The sequence below is a fragment of the Centroberyx gerrardi genome, chromosome 7 (genome assembly GCF_048128805.1).
Source record: "Centroberyx gerrardi isolate f3 chromosome 7, fCenGer3.hap1.cur.20231027, whole genome shotgun sequence".
Classification (NCBI taxonomy): Eukaryota; Metazoa; Chordata; class Actinopteri; order Beryciformes; family Berycidae; genus Centroberyx; species Centroberyx gerrardi.
In genome coordinates this window covers 2,641,965-2,666,684 of record NC_136003.1, presented here as the reverse complement: position 1 = coordinate 2,666,684, position 24,720 = coordinate 2,641,965, and the positions used below count along the sequence as shown (strand labels likewise).

Sequence of the window (24,720 nt, the reverse complement as noted above, 5' to 3'; positions counted from 1 at the left end):
CCATAACAAACATGGAGAGAGAAAGCATTGCATACTCTGTGAAGTTGGGGAAGCAATCCACTGTGAAATGCTTTGTGCATAATCTTGAGCTGTCACAAATTCCATATTCTTCCAAAAGAGTAAATTCCAGCCACTGGAATGCAACCATGATATCTTGGGAAAACGAAACACATTTATTTGGGGGGCGAACACCCATAACAGCATCACCGTACCATGTTTCCATTCGTGTCACTTTGAAAGTTGTGAAATTGCATTCTTTTATGTAAAGGGGGAGGGGGGTGCGGTAATATGTACACCTACTAGTACGTCATGAGGTAACCACTAAAGTACGCAATTTTCCAGAAAGTAAAAGCAATGGGATTTTGATATAATACTACAAATTAACAATTTGTACTTTTCTTTTTTTACATTTATTGTTAAATAGGTGTACGTTATGATATAGAGAACCAGCTAACAAGGTGAAAAAAAGCATTCTTCATTTCATTGTGACTTTAAGTCTTCATTTCAGAGTAGAGAATGTACAGAATTTGGACCCTTTACCATAGGGTGTGGGTTACATAATTGCTCTGTTTGTGTGTTTGTCTGTTGGTTTGTCTATGGTCTGTCAGTAATGGAGCGTTGTGTCAGTGTGGTGGTGTGCGGGAGATGCATGGCTCTGTGGCGACAGGGGACTATTTTGGAGCAGCCATTGTCAGCCAGTGGGACAGCAGCCAGCACTCCTCAGAGTCTCCCACCGACGCCTTCGGAGAGCTGGAGTTCGCCGGCGCTGGACGCAGGCACAGCCATGTGGGTGGCATGGCCCAACACACACACACGTAGCCATAGATGCACAAGATTGGCAGACGGGGTCCTTCGGTCACCAAACAAAAACTACCAAACCTATCCAAGACTAACAAGGACCAGTGGCGTGTCCAGGCCATTTTGACTGGGGGGCTGAGGTGGGGCACAGACTCAAGCACTGAGCGTGGCATTTAGGAAGGATGTAGGCAGGTCTCAGAATTCTTAGAATAAAGTCAGATTCCTGACTTTTTTCTCAGGTTTCTGACTTTCATGTCAGAATTCTGACTTTAAACTCAGAAGTTCAACTTTGAACCCAGAATTCTGACTTTAAACTCAGAATTCAAATTTTTTTTTTCAGAATTCTGAGATTAATCTCAGAACTCAAATACATTTTTCACATGTGGCCCTAATCCTCTTCCGTACAAGGCCCAGGTTGAAAACAACCAGATTTATCAGGCATCACTGTCTACTGTATGCATATAAAAAAATGTAGGCTACTAACATTCCCTCTTGGTTTGTATCTTCAGGTGCGTGCTGCATTTATCTTTGCCATTCAGTTTGGTCAGACAGTTTTTTTTTCACAAAAGATCCCTAATTTGGTCTTCTCTTTGCTCCCCTTGGCCTGTTTCTTGGAGCACATGAGTGCAGTTTTGTGAAAAAAAAATGCACTGGCTTGATGGTCCCACCTCTAACATGGCCATCAGCCAATCATAACTCAGGATTTTGGGGTGGTGCCTGGGGTGACCAATCAGATTTCAGGCCACCACCCCCTAGACACGCCCCTGACAAGGACACAGTAGGCTCGTTTGAGATGAGCAAGTCCTGCGCAGTTTTGACCAGCGCCTTGCTTGGTCCGTTGCATGATGGTTAGAAAAGTTGTCCGACTTGCTCCGCAGACCCGACTGCACAAGCCACGGGAATCTCGTGGGACCGAGGCGGGTGCAGTTTTTGGAGTGAGGCGCTGCAGCTGCTCTCCACCGACTGCACAGCTCCAAGGATGATGGGAAATGCCTCGAGCTGATTGCTCACTGACTCATCACAGTTGTATCACACACCCACAATGAAATGAAGACCAAATGTCTGGGTTGTTTGAGCAGTGAGTGTGGGTGGCGGTAATGCATTTTTTAAGTTGTTTACCAATCACCGTTAAACAAAAATGATGTAGAGCAGTGTTCGGCTCGTTGACTCCTCGCCTGACTGCACTCGGCTATTCTTGTCTATCCAGGCAAGCAGGAAGTCATCTCAAACGAGCCTAATGTCATAGATGCTAAGCAGCCTACACAGTTCAGCAGTATTGCAGAGAGGAGGCATGTGAAGGATCCTGGTTCAGTGTGTCGTCTGTACACATTGCCATGCCTCCTAACGGCCACTAGTGGTCAGATAGGCTACCCGTGAGTGAGTGAGTGACTTTACAGGTCCATGCTTTTTAGATGCTTTGCAGAAATTGGCTAAGTGAAAACAAGCTATCTCTTCATCTTGGTAAAACAGATGCTGTTCTATTTGGTTCCAGAGGTAAATTAAAGAAGTCTACAGGTTTTAGAGTCATGGTTGGTGATGCCACCTTAGCAGAGAAATCCACAGTTAATTACCTAGGATGAATAATGGATAATCATTTATCTGGAGAAGACATGGGTTTAAAGGTAGTTAAAAAGTTTAGCCATAGGATTCGTTTTTTGGCCAGAATCGCTAAATTTGTAGACGTTCAAGCATTAAAAACGCTGGCAGGGACTCGAATCCTGTGTCATTTTGATTATGCCTGCTGCTCTTGGTTTGATAGCACACAGAAGTCAATCAAAAATAAGTCATCACAGAACAAGCTTGTCAGAATTGTACTGAAGCTTCCTGTGTTAACTCATTTGGATTCTTCTCATTTCGAGTGTGTCGATTGGCTCAAGGTACAGGACAGGGTGGACCAGATTAAACTGTGCATTATACAGAAGATTGTTCGGGGAGAAGTGCCCAGATACTGTACCTTGCTAATTATTTTATCCAGGTGAGGGATGTTCACTTTTGTGCCACCAGGGGGAACTCGACAGACTTGCCTTTTACAAATGTAATTCTCTTGCTGGCAAGACAACCTTTTATATTTTGCTGCTGTTTCCTTGGAACAAAGTAGGTGTGGAGGTGTGTCTGGAGTAGATTTAGTAGGTGTGTCTGGAGTAGATTTAGTAGGTGTGTCTGGAGTAGATTTAAAACTGCGGTAAAAAGTAGGGCAGGATAATCTCTTCTGGCTATTTGATTTTTCTGTTGTATTATGAACTGGAACGTAATGTATAGTTTTCTAGAATATGTTGGGCTGTATGTATCTTATAGTCTAATGTATTGGGCTGACAATTTTGTCTTTTTGCCCGTTATTGTTCCTATAATTCCATTTACCCCTTCCATCAAGGACCACAATGGAAATAAGCTTACCAGCTTTATTGTGTTATCCTTGACAATTTCTGAAAAATGTGCATGGTTTTGTCTAATAAATCAAATCAAATCAAATCAAGGCAGGGTATCTTCCATACCTGCTCTTGTCTGTCAGAACCAGTATATCTTTCTGGTTCCATCTCAATTCAGCCTCCCTGTGAACGCTAACAATACAACTTATTACAACTCCTTATTTGTTGGCAATAACACACAGGATTCATTGACATGGGTAGCTTTTCACTAGCCTGGTAAGACCATCCTGATCACGTGACCTCACATTCTGTTTCGCTCCACGGATCAGTCTGGACTTCAAGCCGCCCACATCGATTTCTTGAAATTACAATGTAACCGGGCCAATCAGGGACTGCGTCGTAGTTGATGACGTAACCGGGCCAATCAGGGACTGCGTCGTAGTTGATGACGTGAAATACAGGCCACCACTGGCAAAACAGTAATGGCGTCTCCCGAAGCAACGAGCGGTAACGTTAACGTTATTAGAGTAAACACAGCCATAAGTGCAGTTATTGCAGAAATAGACTCAATAGCAACAATTAAACAAGAACAAGAGTATGCACTAGCGGAGTTTCTCGGCGGAAAAGATGTTTTCGCCGTTCTTCCGACTGGATTTGAATTTGGATTCGCTGATTGGCTGAAGGAGTTTGTCTGTCAAGGCAAGTACTCCCGCCCACTGAAATCGATGTGGGCGGCTGGAAGTCCAGACTGATCCGTGGAGCGAAACAGAATGTGAGGTCACGTGATCAGGATGGTCTTACCAGGCTAGCTTTTCACAGCTCCAGCTTAAAAAAAAAAAATCAAACATAGCCTACTAATAAAATAGGCTACATGCCAAACAGATGTTTTTATCCAGGCAACTTTTTGCATAGTCTAGCCAGTTTTTGCACACAAATGAGCTGTAACGAAAGGAAGTAGTCTAAATTAAACCAAATGGATTAAAGTTTTTAGTCTTGTCTTCCTTTACAGCCTACTGCTGTAAATGCAAATGCGTCACCTTGCATTTGCCTTGTTTGACAGCCTTTAGATCAAGTTTGCCCATTTATACCAATTTAAATAATATTTACATTACAAACACACACACACACACACACACACACACACACATACACACACACAGTCTGATGCATTTTGGCTTATGGCTTAGTGGTGGCATGCTTCATCAGCACGCAGCCTTTCGTGTTACAAATTATTATTATTATTATTATTTTTTTTTTTATGACCAATTTTTTATTGATTCATATACATGACTTGGGCCGCTAGCATTCCCCTTCCCCATTCCCCCTCTCAGGCCTCTTCAAAACAAAAACAAAAAACAAACAAATAAATTTAGATGTACAAGTTCCGTGCATGTGTGTGTCAAGCCATCAATAGTACAACATTGCTTGACCTACTATCCACAAAACATCCGCAGTACGCCAGCGAAAACACCCACATAATTAGGCTGGGTCAACCAAGTAGCAAATGCACAACTACAATACATAGTCCATGGGAATAGACATCGGAAACACACCAAGATCGTCCCAGGTATTACCCATTGACAGAAACGCGGTAAAGCACAACAGTAATAAAGGCAAAATAAATAAATAAATATTAAAGAGAAACAAACAAACAAACAACAAAAAAAAACAAAAAAAGTAATGAAGGGGGGTATAATAGTGCAAAGTGTTTCATATACACACACATATACACATACACGCACACCCACACGCACTGCACACGTATATACATATACATATACAGCCCACATACAAGCATATACAGTACACATGTACGCATATACATACACATACATACGCATGCATACATACATGCAATACAATACAGTATAATATACTTTACACCCCACTAGTATTATATATGCCGTTTGACTAATTCGGCTGCATCTGTAAGTGCTTCAACTGTTTCCCTTTTTGCACCATTTACACTTGCTATTGATGATTCTAAAACAAGTATACTATAAAATAGAGACATCCACTGATCTAATTTAAGGACGTGCGGTGGTTTCCATCTCATTACTAAAATCTTTTTTGCTGCTGTAAGACCACAAAAGAAAATTTTTTTTTGTTTGCCTAATATATTGAGGGAGGAGTCGTCATTCAACAATATAACATTAGGCAAACATGGTATTTCAGTGCCAATAATATCTGATAAGACCTGTGCAATCTGTACCCAAAATGATCTTACACCTGAACATTCCCAAAACATATGGATGTAGGTGCCAATCGACCTTTGTGAACATAGCGAGCAAATAGGGCTGGGGGTTATCTGTAGTTGGCAACACTTTCTAGGCGATAGATAGAATCTATGAATCATTTTATAGTGCAGCAACTGATTATTGTAATTGCGAGATGTTAATGAAATGTTCCTCCATACTCTTTTCCAATCTATTGTCAAGCCATCATTTTTCAAATCGGTATTCCAAACTTTAACAATTCCCATATAACCTTGAGTGTTGTGTTGCATCTTTTTGTACACATATGACACAAAACCCACACCTGGATGGAGAGTTCTCATCATTTCCACCATTGGGTGCATTTTGAGAGGCTGATTCCATGGCACGCCATATGTGCGCATAGCAGTGCGTAACTGCAGATAAAAAAAAAAGGATGACCCAGGCAAATTGAAATCATGTTTCAGATCTTGGAAGGACCTTAGTCCTTCGTCATTCATAATGTCTGGTAGAGTATAAATCCCTTGATTTTGCCACTGTGGGAAGTAGATTGGTTTCCCCCCAATATTCAAATGGTTATTCCTGAATATTGGAGTATCAAGGTGCCAATCCAATCTCCAAGCGCCCAGTTTTTCTACACAGTTCCATATATAAATAGAATGAGCAACAATCGGGCCAAAATGTTCGAAACAATAATGGTCAGACAAGGCAGAGAACAATACGTCTTTAAGTGAAAAAGGTGACACTATTTGCTTTTCAACCTCTATCCACGGCACCTTTGAGTTATCATTAAACCAGTTCTTTAAAGGGCGAAGCATGAAGGCATAGTAATACAATTCAAAATTTGGGACATTTAGACCCCCAGACATTCTGTCATGCTGTAATATAGTTGTTCTAATTCTAGGGAACAATCCTTTCCAGATATATTTTGAGACACGACCTTGAAGTTTGTCCCAAAATCCAAGAGGAGGTGGCAGTGGTAGCATACTAGCGAAAAAATTTACTCTTGGCAGAATATTCATTTTCACTATTGAAATGCGTTCAGCTAATGATACAGTTAAATTGGCCCACTTATCAATATCAGCCTTTATAGACTTATACATACTTTTGTAGTTTTGGTTTATAAGTCTATCTAGAGATGGATATATATCTATTCCCAGGTATCTAAAATTTTGTACAACAGGAATTTCTGTGTTTCCGTCCAGATCTGTCATTGCTGCATTCAAAGGTAGTAATAAGGACTTAGTCAAGTTGATCTTATAACCAGATATTGCACTAAATTTCGTAAATATGTCAAGAACAACTGGGAGTGTTGTAGGTACTTGGTCCATATAACATAATAAATCATCGGCGTATAAAGATATTTTGTGGTGTGTATTGTTAATTGTTATTGGTTTAGCTGCCTCAGATATTCTAATTTTTTGAGCCAACGGCTCAAGGGAAATCGCAAATAGTAATGCTGAGGCAGGACAACCCCAGCCTTGTACCGCGTGCAATAGGAAACTGTGGAGAGCACTGATTTCCTGTTAAAACCATTGCTGTTGGGTTGTGATATAATATTTTTAACATATTCATGAATTTATCACCAAATCCCATATTATGCATTGTATACCAAAGATAAGGCCATTCGAGCCTATCGAATGCTTTTTCAGCATCGACTGACATCACAGCACATGGTGACTGCAAATTGGATGCTCCATGAATAATATGAAGGAGGCGGCGGATATTGTCAGATGATAGCCTATGTTTCACAAAGCCTGTTTGGTCAGGATGTACTAATACTGGCAGAACTGTCTCAAGTCGACAGGCTAGGACCTTAGCATATAATTTGATATCTGTATTTATAAGTGATATAGGTCTGTGACTGGAACATAAAATAGGGTCTTTCCCTTTCTTATGTAACAATGAAATAATGGCAGTATTTACGTCCCTATGGAAACCCCCTTGATCGATAGCTGTGTGTATCATTTCTAATAGTATTGGACCGAGGTCAGCCCAAAACTGCAAGTAAAATTCCGGAGGGAGACCATCCCATCCTGGAGATTTCCCTTGTTTCATGAGTTTCAAAGAGTCATATAGTTCTTGTAGTGTTATAGGAGAGTCCAAAAAATTAGTGTCATTGACTGTAAGTTTAGGTAGCTTCAAACCTACAAAAAAGCTTTCCAATTCTTTTGTTGATGTGTCCAATTCAGACGTGTACAAGATCTTATAAAAGTGCTGAAATTCAAGATTAATTAAGTGTGGGTCATTAAGTAGGACTCCCTCATTGTTCATAATAATTGGAATATCAGCTAATCGTTCGTTCATCCGAATTTTACTTGCCAATAAAAAACTTGGACTGCTGCCATCTAAGTAACAGGATTGTCTCGCTCTATGCACTAGAAATTCACCTCGTTTTAGATTTAACGCATTTAACTCTGTTTCAATGTTAGATAATGTTTTTTGTCTATCTGAATCAAATTGATTTTGCTGTTGCTTAATTAAAGCTGATTGAATGGTCTCCAAGTCAGAAATAGTTTTGAGTTGTGTCTTATTTAGACCAGATGAAAATGCTATCGATTTATTACGAATATATCCCTTAGCTGCACTCCACAAGAAGCGAATATCCTTGACTGAATTCTTATTAAGTAAAATAAATTCGTGAAAGCCAGCTTTAAATTGGTCACTATACTGTTTGTTCTGCAGCAATGTCAGATTAAATCGCCATCTACTGGCCCTTGTTGGAACATTGGGAAAGACGAACCTGCACAAATTTGCATGATGATCTGACATAGACATATAATGAATTTCAGCTTTCTGTACAGAAGGAACCATTCCAGAGGAGACAAAAATGTAATCTATCCTTGAGAATGTTTGGTGTCTTGCAGAAAAAAAGGTATATTCTCTCCTTGCATGGTGCTGGAGTCTCCAGATGTCGACCAATGAGAAATTGGATATCAGTCTCTTTAAAGCGGAATTGGCAGAAGAAGTAGATTGGGTGCATGTGGATCTGTCTAACAATGGATCAAGTACAGCATTCATATCACCCCCTAAGATTATTTGATAACCAGTCATTTTGGTAATAATTCTTGATAAGAAGTAAAAAAAAAACAGGTTCGTAGGAGTTAGGTGCATAACAAGTAATAAGTGCAATCTTCTCACCAACAAAATTTCCTTTCAGATAGGCGATTCTCCCATCTTGGTCGTTCCCTTTATCAACAATGTGGAACTTTAAGCTATTGCGCATGAGTATGATAACTCCTTTAGCTTTATTATTAGCAGATGATGAGGCAACAACTCTATAGTTATTATTCTTAATTTTATATATATCTTTTTCCATAACATGTGTTTCCTGAAGCATCGCAATATCTGCCCCTTTTCTGCTTATAATATCAAGAGAGCTGGCAATCTTCAGGTCAGTGTTAAGGCCTCGTAAGTTCCATGAAAGAGTAACTAATTTGGCCATAATACGGAAGAGTGTAATTCACATTTTTTATTATGTGTCAGCATGTACATCTTACTCAATAAAATTGAACAGTTCACCTGGAGCCCACCCTCCTCCCCACTCTTATTTGCAGCCATAAACCCTCCCATACCCCCCTCAGTTCCCTGCCTCCCAAGAGAAGGGGAAAAAAAGTCATAATAACATATCACATTATATTTACTGTACCCTTCTCTCTGACTCCCTTTACTCTGCTTCACGTTGCAAAGCTGTGGCATGGAAAAGCTTAACCCATCAGTGTGTGTGTGTGTTACAAATTTAACACACACACACACACACCTACACACACACACACACACTTTGGCAATCAAAATTACGACAGCAGCTGCTTGATTAAAGTATTAGTAATCTTGGCTCAGTGCCATGCTCATAACTAAATGACTATTTTTTATGTCACCTCGTGATCCCATTGAACTGCCCCATCTATTGAATTGGGGAGTGTGATAACCTTAAGATAAGATAAGATAAGATAAGATAAGATAGCTGGTGAGTCATTTGATTTAGATTTACATTCCAATTTAGGCTGCACTTCATGTAGTCAGTATGGTGAGAGGACCTTAACATTATTATATCATTTAAGGATCATTTGTGGAACTTTCCATAAGGTCTTAGGGGCTTATTCATAAAACTTACCGGCAGGTTTAGCGTGACATAGGGGTGTTTTCTCTAACTAATGAAAATATATGTAAATTATTACAAATCCAATAGATAAAGTTACATTATGTCCCGGGACATTAATTATCATTGGAAACTGGTAAAAATGTTTAATAAATATGACTCACACACTAGCTTCGCAATTATTAATTACTGCTCTGATTGTTATAAAAGCCAGTTTCCATATGATATGATTCGGTTTATCATGGCTAACATTGCAGCAGTAGGAGTGCATGAGCTATACCGTTACCGCAGTTTTATGAATGAGCCCCATTTGTAAACAGAATCCAGATCCATGCCAGGTTTTCCAGCCTGCACAAAGGTGATGTCCAGATAGCTGGAAGTTTCCGTAAGACAACCTGTTTAATGTTTGAAGTCTTTCAAGGCCCAGTAAGTGCTTGTACATTGTTACTACCAGATTGTGTAGGATTTTATTTGTGTACTTTTCTACATATCAGATGTAGCGTAGCGCTGTGGTAGTTAGCTAACACAAGCTTGTTAGCTATCAACCAGTAAGGGCACCTTTGTTTCTCAAACACTTGACTAGGCCCAAGAGCTGACTATGCAAGTATATTGTATTTCAGAAGATGTAAATGTAGCAATAGTTATGTGGATATTATGTCAAGTTAGATATCTGGTTGCTGTTAGCTGAGCAAGCTAACCAGCAACTTCCTCATTCTTAATCCTGTTTGAAGCATTGCTATAGTGATTGCACAATGGCAGCTGTGGAGGGTCAAATATCCTGGCTCAGTGCTAACCATAGATGAGTTTTACACAGCGCCGAGAACAGGAGGGCATTTAATAAAAGAGATTATTTTATCACAGGAAAAGTCATTGATTGCAATGTATACATTTAAAGTAAAGAAATTACTTTAGTAGCACAAAAGTATTGGTAATAGCTTGTGTAATAATGTTATTCCTGTCTTTGCAGAGCGAAGTCAGCCTAGATTTTAGTGTCTTGGATTTCACTCCAACTCAAGCTGAGTTTATGAAGTTTTGAATCCAGAAGCAACCCCAAAACACACCACCTCATCACCTGCGTCTTCTTGAAAATTCTCCACAGGGATGTCTTCTCTCACCAGACTGTGCCGACATGCAAGAGAAATCACTGACGCTGACAGGAACAGGATGAAGACGATCTTCACCCTCTGTGACGTGGATAGTGATGGCTACCTGAGTAGGGAGGATCTGAAGATGGCCATGGTGATGCTGTTCGGTTACAAACCATCCAAGTTGGAAACTGACCTACTCGTAGGGCAAGAACGGCGCCCCCAGTCGACGGGAATCTGTCTGGAGAGGTTTGTGACTCTTATGGTGGGGAAGCTGTCGCAGGAGAACTCTCACCTGAAGACCAGGCAGATGTTCAATGCCTTTGACGTGCGCCACCGGGGCTTCCTCACACTGGAGGACTTCCAGGCGGCCTTCAGCAGGGCGGCTCCTCGTCTGCCTGAAAGGACCGCTGTGGAGGCTTTCCGGCACACCGATAAGGACTCAGACGGCCATGTTAGCTTCAAAGACTTTGATGCTGTAATCAGCTGTGGATGGGCCAATTGCTGACTCACCTGGAACATTTGATTCATTGTTGGAGCTTGTATTAGTTGAATATGGTATTATCAGTTTCTTTTAGTGACTGATTGTCTCTTGTGATTATTCTCTTGAGTTAGATTTGATAATATGTATTAAAAAGTCTGGATGTTTTTCTCAGAGCATTTGATTTATTGATAGCTGTCGGGATGTAAGGGAATTTCACCAAATATTGCCAAAATGGTTCTAAAAAAAATTGCCTACCCCATCTTTAATCTCAATGGAATTAGGTCACACAAAAAATAAATTAGGCCATCAAATAAGGGCCAGTAATCCCTTAAAATACCCTTACATTTACATTAATTCATCCCTTAATTCATGCGAAATCCCCACAAAATGAGTTATTAATTGAGGAGACCCCATCAAAACCTCCTTAAACACCCCGTAGTGTTTGACTTCTTACCTTCTAATTTAATGTAAAATTCAGAGAGACAGGAACTTTCCATTAATAATTCATTAATAACTCTGTAAACCATGGACAAAAGGGATAAAAAATCATGAATCACATCAAAGCTGTTATTTTTAATGGATAATTAATGTTTATGTAATGAGGAATTCTCTTGTATTATCCCTTTAGGATACAGGCATCTATTGGTTAAGTGCAATAGTGCATCGAAGTGTGCTGTATTCTGCTGTAAAAGAGGTCCTAACTATGTAAACTACTTTTTATCACCTAAGAAATGTGTTGCCTTGCACTTAAGGTGCTATATAAATAAAGATTGATTGACTGTTACAACTTTTCATTCAAGCATTATAATCCTATGACATTGAAATGATACATTTGGCAGTGGTTTTCAGGCAAGGTTAAGAATTGACCACTGACAGACACCAACATAATGCATGCAGCCTACTGATTGGTGTCATATCCTCCTTAATATGCCTATGATATCTTATAATTCATCCCACTGCACATAGACCAAAAACTGTACTAACAGTAAGGCACCAGAGGTAGTAAATGTAAAATATCACAAGGCTATAAAAATATCAGATATCAGTGCATTCAAATGTATCAATATAGTAAAGTGTAATTCATAAGCACTTATTAATATCACAATTGAATCAGACAGTCAATAAGTCAATCAGTATTTACTGTCCCACCAGGTTTTAATCGCATATAGTCAATTATTTCTTGCTAAATCAGTTTCAAAAGTCACACTATTTTAAAAAGTATTAAAATCAACAGAATTGCATCATACCAAACTGAACAAAATCTAAGATTTCATGATACATCACATCTTTGCCTGAATCACAGTTAAAATAAATTGGATTAAATTACTATGTTTCTAGTTGCAATGACTAATGCAAAGTTAAGTCCTAGTTATCCTTAGCCATTCTCTCTTTGCCCTGTCCAGTTCCTGAGGCTGTCGTGCGACACACCGCCTCAGATCGTCTACACCCTGATGACGGCCCACTGGGGTCTGCCCTCACCCAACTTGGTGGTGTCGGTGGTGGGGGGCGAAGGCCGTGAGAAGGTCAAGACCTGGGTGAGGGACGTGCTGAGAAATGGGCTGGTTAGGGCTGCGCAGAGTACAGGTGAGCCACCACAGTTAACAGCAATCATTCAGAATGGAATATGGCGCAACGTTGTGTGAAAAGCTTTGTTCATATGATGCCAAAACAAGTCCAACTGTAAATTTGACAATACTACATTTTGAAAACATTTAGCCTGTAGTTTGGTCTATGCTGTAGCTTCTCAGCTCAGCATATTTCATCATTATTTCAACAGGGACAAAGTGGAACTGAATGAGGGCGGCGGTAGCCTAGAGGTTAGAGAAGTGGACTTGTGGCCAGTATGTGGCTGGTTTGAATCTTGGGCTGGGAAAACCTGTGTGGGGGGAAAGTCAATAAGAAATGCTCTCCCCCCTTAATAACTAATGTTGAGGTGTCAAGGCACTGAACTCCCAGCTGCTCCAGTGGAGCTACTCAGTGGCCACCAGTAGAAGACTGGTTGTACTGGACAGCCCCCTGAATCTGTGTAACTGTATGAATTTGAAGCAGGCCACTGTTGGAAAAAAGTATGGAGATCAGTTGACTATTCCTGGGGAAATAATGAGCCCCAGTAGAAGCATCATTGTTAGATCCTAGAATTAAAGGATAAGTATGGCAATGCGTATTGAAAAAAGTGGCTGATCTTGTTTTGCACTTGTTTAACTTCTGTGTCACTCTGCAGAGACTGCTGTAATGATATTTGAGCCTCCAGTCAACAACTGTGTCTGCTTATGTTTGTGTATTGTATTACAGTTTAATGAAAGCTTGCATGTATATGTGCTGAAAAAATGTTTATAAGCTTGTCTTGTGGATGTAAACTTCCTGTATCTTTATGTGTCTTGTGTTTAAACCGTTTTGTGTTACACTGCTCATGTTACAAACAAGTTCCTCTCCCTTTCTTTCTGCATACCTCTCACTACCACTACTACTTCCACCTTGTTTTTTTCTCCCTCCGCCTGCCCAGGGGCCTGGATCTTGACCGGGGGTCTGAGGGAGGGCGTTGGCCGCTGTGTGGGTGAGGCGGTTAGGGACCATGGCGCTGCAGCCCCGTCTCTCTCCCAGAAGAAAGTCATCGCCCTGGGGTTTGCACCCTGGGGCCTGGTCCACAACCGGCAGCAGCTTGTCAATGCACAGGTAGTCCACTATACAGGGTCCACCATTAGCTTGTATCACAGCTACCTATCACCGATAACACTGATATTTATTGTTTTTGTTTATTACTTATTATTCATCTGTTAATGTATATAATATTAGCTGAATCCATACACTATATTCTTCTAGCAACATAGGTGTCTGTCCTATATCATATATCATTAGCTTTTATATGTGTACAGAGATATACATACATGCATGCATGCATGACATATGCACATTTTTGAAAATGGAAAAAGATAGCTGCACACTCTTCTCTTAATTGTGTGATGTGTATTGACCACCAGTGTCTCATCTTAAGGCACACACCCTGATCACAATCAATAAACATAACACAATTGAGAAAGTGTGTGCCTGTCTTTTTCCTTTTTGAAAACAAAATGCTCCAAAATGCTATTATTACATGCACATTTATGCACATTTTATGGCCTCTTCAGTACAAGCCACGTAAATAGTAACAGTGGCTTAACGTAATGCATACTCACTTCTCAATCACAACATCATTTTAAGTTTACAGAGGTTTACAGAGAGTAAACTCAAGTTTACAGAAAGCAGAGCCTCCTGTATGCTGCATGGCTGCACAATAACTGACACCAGGGGTTGAAAATTTGATTATTTTTTACTTATTTTACTAAACATCTAATCTTATTTATTTTAGTGATAATTCAATAGCAGACCTGAGGTTCATTTAGCACGCTATTTCAAAAGCAGATACGATGTTTGTCATCCTACACTGACTCTTTAATGTACATCAGTTAACATGTATTACTCAACAACAGTAAAGATATTACTAGGCATGGGGGTTATTACAGAAGTAGCCGTATTACTAAATATGGACAGCTGGGTGTAAACCTGATACTCTTTAGCACTGTATTTAACTCTACTTCAGCACTTTGCACAGTTTATATATATATATATATTTCATATATAATTGTAATCATCAACTCTGATGTGACCTTAGAGTTTGTAGCCTGTATTTTAATGTATGTTTGTGCCTATGCTAGCTACTGTAATGTGGTGTATGTGACATATTTTACTACTGTGAGTGGGTGGCATTACAAATGTTCTCCCTGTGGAACAATAAAGATTGATTGATTGATTGATTGATTGATTGATTGAGACAGAGGGGATGGAGAGGTGAATGGAAGTGAGAGATAGACACGTTTTGAACACAAAATACCTGTGAAACCTTCCCTTTCTTGACTTGATATCTTGTCACACACACACACACACACACACACACACACACACACACATACACACCCCACGTTTGCTTTCCATTGCTTTTTCACCTCAGTTTGTGATCCCCTACGCCTATGATTGCAATCCTACCACTCCCTCATTGTCAGTGACAGTGTCTCTGCCTTTTGTTCACTCTTCTCCTATTTCTTTCACACTGCTGCTTGTTCTCAGGGGAGTTTCCCAGCCCGTTATTATGTCCAGAACACGTCGCGTGACTCCTGTTGCCTGGATAACAATTACCAGGCTTTCCTCCTGGTGGACGATGGGAGTGTAGGCCGGCGGGGAGGGGAGACAGCCTTTCGTGCCAACCTGGAGGACTACATTTCCCATCAGCGCACTGGCATCTGGGGTGAGACATACAGAGTATGCACACTTATACACAAATATGTTAACATGCACATGTGTGAATGAACACGCGCTTGCACATATGCTCACGCGCACACACATCAGCAATTCAAAAATAAAAAAAAACATTATTCAAAAGAGAATTTGGGCATAAATGGACAGATTTGCTCTTTCGCACTCTGCCATGTTCCATGTGTTCATCTAATGGGACACGACACAACGTTTGTCCATGTCCTCACTTTCATACTGCCTCACTGAGGTAATGCTTCCACTGAGGCAATGCTGATGGGTTTATCTCAATTCATTACCCACTGACTGCCAGAGCTCTGACAGACTGTTATGTCAGTCTTGGCTATGTTCGGTCGATACCTTCAACGCACCAGATTAGACAAATGATATGTGTTTTTATGCTTTTGATTTCTCCTGGGGTGCAATGACAGTGTCCATGGACACAATCCATGGCACAAACCATTCCTTACGTTACATTCCTTAGAGCAGGGGTGGCCAACCAGTCAGAGACTAAGAGCCAAAAAAATTGCTGTGGTACTGCAAAGAGCCACATCGTGTATATACACACAGGCACACAAACGCACTCCCTCTCTCACACACACACAGAATGAAAATCTAACAATTTACAATACCTTGTAAAGACAGAACATCTTTTATCTTACCCACCCACACACATACACAAGCACACCTACCCTCACAAACACACACACACACACACACACACACACACACACACACACACACACACACACACACACACACACACACAATTTACAATACCTTCCAATAACAGAATATTTTCATGTGACAAAAGTTTTTATCTTACCATGCATGTTGCTGCTTTTGACTCAGTGGGACTTCTGGCATTCCTTGCCTTCAACAATCCTCTTTAAATCTGGCTTGTATTCAGTTGTGGCCACTCGAAGCAGTTCTTTCACATGTGTGTCAGTAAGAACAGATCGATGCTTTGATTTCACGTGTTTCAGGGTAGAAAACACAGACTCACAAACGTACGTTGACCCAAACATTGAGAGTAGCTTGAGCGCAGCCCGTTTGACATTGGGATATTTTTCCATTGGCACAGTTTTCCAGAACTCAAGGGTCCCTTCCCTCAGAACAGATTTCAGTCTGTCATCCTCAGAAAGTTCAATCATCTCCATCTGAGACGTTGCTCCGTCTGTGACTAGCGGGGCTTTTAAACAGTCCGTCTCCGCAGTAAAAGGGTCAATGAGGAAAGTAATCTGTGGCCTTTTCAGCTGTAGATCATGGAATCGGGCCGCAAAACTTTCCTGAAGGTTTTCAAGCAGTGTTGCATATCGGGCTGTTTCCATTTTCAGGGCGGTTGCTTGTCCGCTTGCTTTTGGCAGAGAGGGAAAATGCGCTAATTCTCCCTTTTGAAGATGTGTCTTAAACAGCTTGAGTTTGTTGACAAACGCGAATACACTTTGCACCAGGTCAGGCAGCATTTTTAACTTCCCCTGTAGATCCAGGTTCAGTCTGTCCAGATGACACAGCATGTCTACCAAAAAGGCCAAATCCAAAATCCACTGGGGGTCTGAGAGCTCAGGATATTCCTTGTACAGTTTCACAGTGTCCAAAAGATCAAAGAAGTGAGAAAGCACTTTACCTTTAGAAAGCCACCTCACAGTACAATGGAGCGGCAGGTCTCCGGGAAGCCCTTGGTCAAGTTCAGCAATGAGATTTTTGAATTGTCTGTGGTTAAGAGCATGTGTGCGAATATAATTGACGATTTCCATCACGGGCTTCATGACGTGGTCTAAATTCAGCTTTTTAGACACCAATTGCTCCCGATGAATGATGCAGTGGAAAGTCCAAAACTCGGGAAATGTGTTGTCAGCTTTACAGAGCCCCACAAGCCCGTTCACAGATCCGACCATAGATGGCGCTCCATCCGTGGCTATTGCCGTTAGTTTTGTAATGGCAGATTTGCTTTCACAAACACATCTGTCATTGTTTCTTTCACATCGATGCCACGGGTTCTGTCCTTTAATGGTACGATATCAAGGAGTTCTTCTTTTATTACACAATCTTCTGAAATGGGCCGTGCAAATATTGCCAACTGAGGCTTGTCTTGTATATCACAAGACTCATCCAATGAGACACTGAAATACTCGCATTTTTGAAGATCAGAATGTAATTGTGATTCAGTGGCATTGTTTATGTCCGATATTCTGTGTTCAACAGTGTGGCGTGACAGTTGGACGCCTGATACCATTCGTTTCAGTTTGTCATTTTCTGGAGACAAGATTTCAACAACATCACTGAGGCATTTTTTTACAAACTCGCCTTCATTGTATGGCTTTTTAGCACGGGCAATGTTCCACGCCACTTCATATGATGCAAGCGTTACTGTCTCCGAATGCTTGGCAAATTTTCGGAACAACTGAGTCTGTTTTTCTGCCTGAGTTTTCAAGGTGTTTAATTTGTGCTTGCGAAGTTCAGTACCTTTCGGGAATTCCTGGTCAATGTTAGCATGGAGTGAGCTGAAATGGTGCTGTAGATTTGAAGCCTTGAAATGTGCTAATGACGTCTGGCATATCAGGCAGAATGGCTTGCCATTACGTTCAACAAAAAAATATAAACTCTCCCACTCTTCTAAAAACGTCCTGTGTTCGTCATCATATTTGCACTTACTTTTACATTTCCCTGCCATTTTTAGAGCGAACTTGCCTTAAAAGAAAATGTCGGAACGCTCAACAGCAAAATCACCGCAAAGTTGTTTTTTTTCCATTTCCAAGGTGATTGGTTCGCTGGCATGTTTTTTTCATTTCCAAGGTATATGATTGGTTTGAAGTGGTTGGCTCTCACACTGAAGCAGTGGTATACATAAGCATGGCCTGTAACAGTGTGTTAAAAACTCATACACACACACACACAGACAATTTGATGTGAATTGAAGAGCCGCATAAGAACGAGCAAAGAGCCGCATGTGGCTCGCGAGCCGCGGGTTGGCCACCCCTGCCTTAGAGTCTTAATGCGGAATTTGTGATCACCTATGAAAAGCTGGCTTTTATTTGTTGATGCTTTTGACCTCTCATCCTACTGCAGTCCATTAAATGATTGGGTAGACTACTGTGTGAAACGATTATCATATTTTTGCACACAAAGATGACAGGACAGTCTTCAATATACTGGTTTGAAAGTAGCTCTATGAAATAAAGGCATAGATGGAGCATGAGTAGTGCAAGGTGCTATGATACTTTTGTGTTCATTTGAAAGTCTATTTGTGTGAATCCAAACAATGAGCACTATCTATACTAACCACACTGCATAGTACATTTAAACCGAGTGCATGATGATCCACTGCACAGGCATGTGTGCCCTGATGCTCTCAAGTACTTGTTGTCTGCCCTCTAGTGGCTAAGTTTATACTTGTAGAGCTCATGGCAACATAAAAACAACAACTGCCCTGAAGGTTTGAGAAGCCACAAGTACTTTAGGTAATATTCAAGACACTCTTGTTGAACTTGACTGTGAGGCCCAGCTGAGTCACATGGCCAAGGAGGGCTGCTGCGTCTTCGATGGCACACTCCCGGGATGGGGAGCAGATGAGCCAATTGTCCAAATACAGCAGAATCTGCATGCCGCTAGCCTGCAGTAGGGTTGAAATACAAGAAGTAGGTGAGCGGTTGAGGGTTGGGGGGTTGGGGGCCATTAGTGTAAGCTCATTTATTGATTGTTGATAGGCTCAACATAGCTCATCCAAAAACTTATGGGCTTCATCTGGTGTTTCGAAGAGGAAGTTTTCCTTCCTGTGTGTCACTCTAGCTTTGGCTGGGTAAATCGGGAAGGTCTGTACTCCTTTTACAACACAAAGGAGAATGCTTTTCTCTTGTTTTTTCTCTTCTGCTGAATAATCAGCAAACAGCCTGCGCTTGTTATTACCATGAGTAATTTCAGAGCCAGCCTTCCTGTACTCATCCATAATTGCTTTCCTGTCTGCATATCCCAACAGTCTAAATATCAGAGTTCTAGCATTCCCCTTTTCATCCGATTTAGTGCCTGATTAGACCCCATGGGCCCTTTCAACTTCAATAATGCCACAAGCCCTCCTCCCCCTCAGGTAGATCAGCCTGATGTTGTAGCATCTGTTATAATCTTCTAGCTTTCCGCATCTTGCTGCTTTGGAGGCTTGTAGCGTTGAATAAACACCTTATCATCCAGCAGGATGCTGGGTAACTTCTGGATAGCCTAATCTGGTGCGCTGAAGGTATCGACCGAACATAGCCAAAGACTGACATAACACGTTTCATCACTGATCATCTTGCAGGAAAGGACATTTCCAAAGGAAGAGGGCAGGTCATGTATTAATATAGAGGCCACTCTTCCTCATGGAAGGGTCATGCTGGCTCCACATGATCCTCATTGTTCCCCCTTCCATCTCCAAGGCCTTCTCAGTGTGGGCCTGCTTCTGGAAGTTCACTGAGTGAATCATGTTTGAGATTTTCAAGAGGGAATGCATTACAGAGATGAAAGTGTGCACCGTAATTCTGTATGGGCATAGCTCCTTCAACAATCAACAGAATTATTTTAGCCAAATAGGTCTTTGGATTCAGCAAATTGAAAGCTTATTGGGGAATATGTGTTTTCCTTCTAACTTCTTGTCTTGGGCCAACAGGTAGTGGCAGTATTGAAATCCCAGTGTTGTGCATGCTCATCTCAGGAGAAGCCAACATGCTGGAGGTGAGGACATTGTCAGGACGATCAAAAGTAGTCATATGATGGATTTTGCCAAATACTACAAATAAACGGACCAAAAATGTGTGATCAGCTAAAAAAAATCGACAGCCAAGTAATTGTATAAGGGGGCAGCCATAGTAGAGTCAGTATTAAATGACAGCACCCCCATTTCTACAATAATGCTGTCATTAAACAGTAATAACATATATGAATTGTGTTTGTGGTTGTATAGAAACTAATGTTTGAAGAAAGAGGACTATCAGCATTGTTTATTTTTTGGGATATATCCAAATCTGACCATAAAATATCGGTAGCAGTCTAAAAACTGAGAATAACAATGTGATTTTGTACAGAAACAAAACATGTTTGGACATGTTGTTGGATGCTACTCCATCTACTCTAAAGTTCACTGATAAATTTACAGAGGTATGCAAAAGGTTGGGCACCCCTGGGCAAATTGTATATTTTGTTGATTTTCTAAGTGAAAAGAATTTAACACAAACTCTCACAGATTGAAAAAAATAAAACAGTAAACGTGATTAAATAATAATAACAGAAAAGGAGAAATCATAATCCCTCTCTCACTCTCTTTGTCTATATCTACTCTCTGTCTCAGAGATTAGATGTCTCTCTGAGGAAAGCCACACCCTGGCTGGTTCTGGCTGGTTCTGGTCCAGCCGCAGACCTCATCAGTGAGATGCTGCGTGATCTTCCCTCTGTTCCCCTCAGTCCTACCTCTCCTCCAGCGGAAGGGGAGGCTACTGAGGGGCCCAGCGTGGAGCTCCGTGACAGGGCCCGCGACAAGGTCCGGAGACACTTCCCGGCTGAAGCTGAGCTCGAGAAACTGGTGGACAGGGTGAGTCAGACGGCATATGTGTGTGTATGTGTGTCTATATGTATGCGTGTGTGTGTGTCTTTCTGCATATGCATGTAGTACTGACCAATATTGTCCCTGTTTATCTGTCCAGTGTCCATGTGGTTTGTGTGTGTTTATGATTTAGGGGCTGGGAAAAGGTCATTATAACAAGAAAGGTGCATTTTCAAGATATTTGTGCTCAAATCTTGTTTGTGGCTTTCTTTCTCTTTGCTTCGTTCCTCTCTCTCTCTCTCTCTCTCTCTCTCTCTCTCTCTCTCTCTCTCTCTCTCTCTCTCTCTCTCTCTCTCTCTCTCTCTCTCCAGGCTCTGAGTATTTACCTGAACAGAGATCTGATCACAGTCTTCCATGGGGAACAGGAGGGTCCTGATGATTTTGATACAGTTCTCCTCAAAGCCCTGGTTAGAGGTAAGTGTGTGTGTGTGTGTGTGTGCGTGTGGCAATATTGTCCCACTTAATCTGTCCAGTGTCCAGTACTGTATATACAGTATAAATCTGGCTTGCCTCTGTGTGTGTGTGTGTCTGTTCAGCCAGTAAACGAGTGTCCAGTGAGGCCAGTGAGTACACGGAGGAGCTGAAGCTGGCCGTGGCCTGGAACCGAGTGGACATTGCCAAAACGGAGCTCTTCAATGGAGACATACAGTGGAAGGTCAGAGACACTGTGGCTTTCCTTACATACATGGTTATCAATGCAATTTCAACAACAGGACTAGAAGATACAGTTTTGTTGTCTTTGTGGCGACCCCTATATATTTATTTGAAAATGCCATTGCAGACATGCTTGATATCCTCTTTTGAACATGTACACCAAGTTTTGTGTTAATTGCACCAATGACGTTGGAGTTATGGCCTGTTTTGTGCCAGACTGGCCATTGCAAATTTGATTTGCTTATAGCAGCCATATCGTTTATCCGATTTTGCTGGAAAATGGTTACAAAGTGTATCTTAAGGCCCTCTTACTTTGTACCAAGTGGTGATAGGTGAAAAACTGAAAAGGAAAAAAAAGATTTTCAAAAAATGCAAATGAGCAAAACATCTATCCAGACGGACTTTAGTGGTCCAATTGGCACATTTGTAGAGCACACTCGGGAGATTAGTTGTAGCATATTTCACGTCAATTGGACATACGGTGTGGGAGTTATGCCCTTTCAAAGGCTTACATTTTGAACCTTTAATTGTAGCACCCCCATTAGGGCGATTTAAATTTTTTTTTAAAATGGCAGAAATCGATCCAGGCCTGAGGCTTTGAAGATGGGCATTTCATTTTGCCAACAATATTCATCAATTCTCTTTTCCAGTACACATTTTTTCCTTTATGTTTCAGCGACATAATCCTGTTGAGTTGATTGTGTTTCAGTACGAGGACCTGGAGGACTCCATGACAGATGCACTAATCAACGACAAGCCCCAGTTCGTGCGCCTCTTCTGTGAGAATGGTCTGAACATCCTGGACTACCTGACGTACCGGCGCCTGGAGGGCCTGTACCGCTCGCTGTCTGACAGCTCACTGGCCTACAGTCTACTCCAGAGGCGCCTAAGCGAGAGGCAGGGCTTGGCTGGATCCCTGCCCAACGTGGATGGAGCCACGCCCGGTTCAGCACCTCTGAAGAGACCCCAGAGCCCACTGACTGGACCTGCCTCAGCGAAGGAGCTTAGCTTGTATGAGGTGAGGAAGAGGAAAAGGAGGAGACCTATGAGGTGTGTTTATGAGAGGTCCCCAGTATGTTTAACGGTGTGCATTGGGCATGAGTGTGGATGATGATGATGATGGTGAAGATGGTCATTTTGAGGATGATGATGATAGTAATTGTGATTTTCATGGTAATGATTTCGATGTGGCTGTAAGCAATCATACTGCTTGAAAAGACTAGTGTACAACCCCCCCCCCCCCCCCCAAGAAATGTGTGTGGTGTCAAATATGGTTTTGAGTCTATGTGCTCTCCTTTGTAGTTTTTGCCCGACCCACGTCGAGCAGCCTTCTATCCATGAACTTGCCATTGGAGTTGCTCATGGCCTTTAGAGCATCCTGGTTTATTGTGTCAGATGCAAGAACGCAAGAACCGTTACTGGCCCACTTGGGTCACTTCGTATTTCCTCCTACTTGTAGGATATCTGGTTGATGTCTGCCAATAGTCAAAACAACATGGAGCAGATCGAAGAGAGACTAACTGATGAGCTTTGCAAATGTGTTCATTTGTAGGACACATCATCCCCATATTATAAAGATTACAAGATGTCACTGAATTTGTGGTGAGAAATAATAATATAATATATAATGTAAACACTACTACTTATGTAGTTATTACTTCCGATCTAACAAAGCGCAACAATGCCATCTAGTGTTTCGGTGGTCTACATGCAGAATCACCAATGCAGAATATAAATGCTTGCACTGCCGTAGACACCTACAGCATAGCAATGGCGACACTACCACGCAGATCTATAAAGCAGCCTTTAGGGACATTCCCTTGTTGTTTCTCATCACCTGCTCAGGGTTGTTTTTGTCTTTCTATATTGTGCCGCTTCTGAGGCTTTTAATGTTGAATAGCCACCTTCTTATCATCCAGCAGAATACCCTGCTGTTAAGCCTGGGTGGTGAAATTGAATGAGTAGAATGAGCCCCTCCCAGTAACTACTGACAAAGTTCCCTTGAGCAAACCTCTGAAGCCTCAACAGCTTGAGTGGAGCTGCTGAGATTTGTTTGAATGTGAAGTTGGGCGGTGTGGTGTCAGATATGGTTCTCAGTATATGTGTTATAGAAAGAATTTACAGTCTGCCAGTAGGAAAAACAGAAGCACATGACATCAGTATAGAAACACAAGACAGCGAATATTGCTTCAGAACACATATGAGGCTAATACATGAAAACATAATTGCAATATAAAAGTGAACTACCTAGTAATGTGTTGTCCTTGCTGCAGGTATCCCGGCTGCTGTGGGACCTACTGGGTGATGTTTGTCAGCCTTTCTACTACGGACCCCTGGGCCTCGACCACAATACCAGCACCAGGAGGGCTCTCAAGGTCAGTGAGCAGCACTTTGAAAACCTCACAACTAATAAGTCAACCTTTTAGGAATTTACATTTACTGTCAGTAAGACTGTCACTTTTCAGAGAAAGAAATTGAGAAAGTAGCTTTATTTTTAGATTGATGTCCATGCAATTTTGAATCGTTGCTAACTAATCTAACTAACTATTGATGAATTGTTAAACTTCATTATTTAATTTACAAGAAGTTAATACAATCAGAGAATGTAGAAGAATGACTAGATATAATATAGAATATTTTGGTCATAGTTTCACTGTTATCTCTCTACCTACAATACAGATAGTCATGGAATTCTGGACAAAATCATATCTAACAATAAAAATATTTTCAGATTTGGGTCTGAGACCCAAATCTCTCTCTCAACTGTGTTGGTTAATAAAGCAGAAATGCCAAAAAAATATATAATCAGAAAGCCAGTGTAGTTGTACAATATATAAATGATAAACTGATCATTTTTATTACATTAATTAATAATCAAATATTCAAACCTTAGCAAACTGTTGAAAGACAAATATAATTGTTAATTATTTGATAGTTAACAGAATAATAAACTACTGTTACATAATGATAAATTCACCATTTATTAAGGATGGTTAATATAAAGTATTATGAAATCATCATAAATGGTTCACTACTGACTGTCCTATTATTTTCTTACATTGCTGTTGCTCTTTTTGTGAAGCACTGTATAACCCTTCGTTTTGAAAGGTGCTATATAAATAAAGTCTTGGTTACTTACTTACTACTACAACTTGTTACAACTAA

At 41.0% G+C, this 24,720-nt stretch overlaps 2 protein-coding genes across 4 annotated transcripts in view; both read left to right on the top strand.

Annotated features, from left to right (window-relative positions):
* trpm4a (transient receptor potential cation channel, subfamily M, member 4a) overlaps positions 1-24,720 on the top strand; it is a 45,297-nt gene that overhangs the window by 6,515 nt on the left and 14,062 nt on the right. Inside the window, exons 3-12 of the mRNA XM_071905197.2 lie at positions 609-786; positions 12,449-12,629; positions 13,549-13,718; positions 15,150-15,327; positions 19,972-20,036; positions 20,650-20,889; positions 21,213-21,315; positions 21,438-21,556; positions 22,265-22,573; positions 23,829-23,930. Coding sequence (XP_071761298.2) covers positions 609-786; positions 12,449-12,629; positions 13,549-13,718; positions 15,150-15,327; positions 19,972-20,036; positions 20,650-20,889; positions 21,213-21,315; positions 21,438-21,556; positions 22,265-22,573; positions 23,829-23,930 — 1,645 coding nt within the window. The remainder of the gene's footprint in view (positions 1-608; positions 787-12,448; positions 12,630-13,548; positions 13,719-15,149; positions 15,328-19,971; positions 20,037-20,649; positions 20,890-21,212; positions 21,316-21,437; positions 21,557-22,264; positions 22,574-23,828; positions 23,931-24,720) is intronic.
* efcab11 (EF-hand calcium binding domain 11) lies at positions 656-11,216 on the top strand. 3 transcript variants are annotated; one of them, XM_071905198.2, is made up of 2 exons: positions 656-786; positions 10,576-11,216. In XM_071905198.2, exon 2 carries the CDS (start codon positions 10,578-10,580, stop codon positions 11,067-11,069), a length of 492 nt encoding a protein of 163 aa, XP_071761299.1. In that variant the 5' UTR covers positions 656-786; positions 10,576-10,577; the 3' UTR covers positions 11,070-11,216. The 3 variants fall into 3 exon arrangements, with proteins under 3 accessions (XP_071761299.1, XP_071761300.1, XP_078140575.1); XM_071905199.2 differs by lacking the exon at positions 656-786 and adding an exon at positions 9,264-9,902; XM_078284449.1 differs by lacking the exon at positions 656-786 and adding an exon at positions 9,917-9,935.

Bases quoted from the DNA above. Each gene is read 5' to 3' on its own strand.
- efcab11 (XM_071905198.2), top strand. From the start codon at position 10,578: ATGTCTTCTCTCACCAGACTGTGCCGACATGCAAGAGAAATCACTGAC.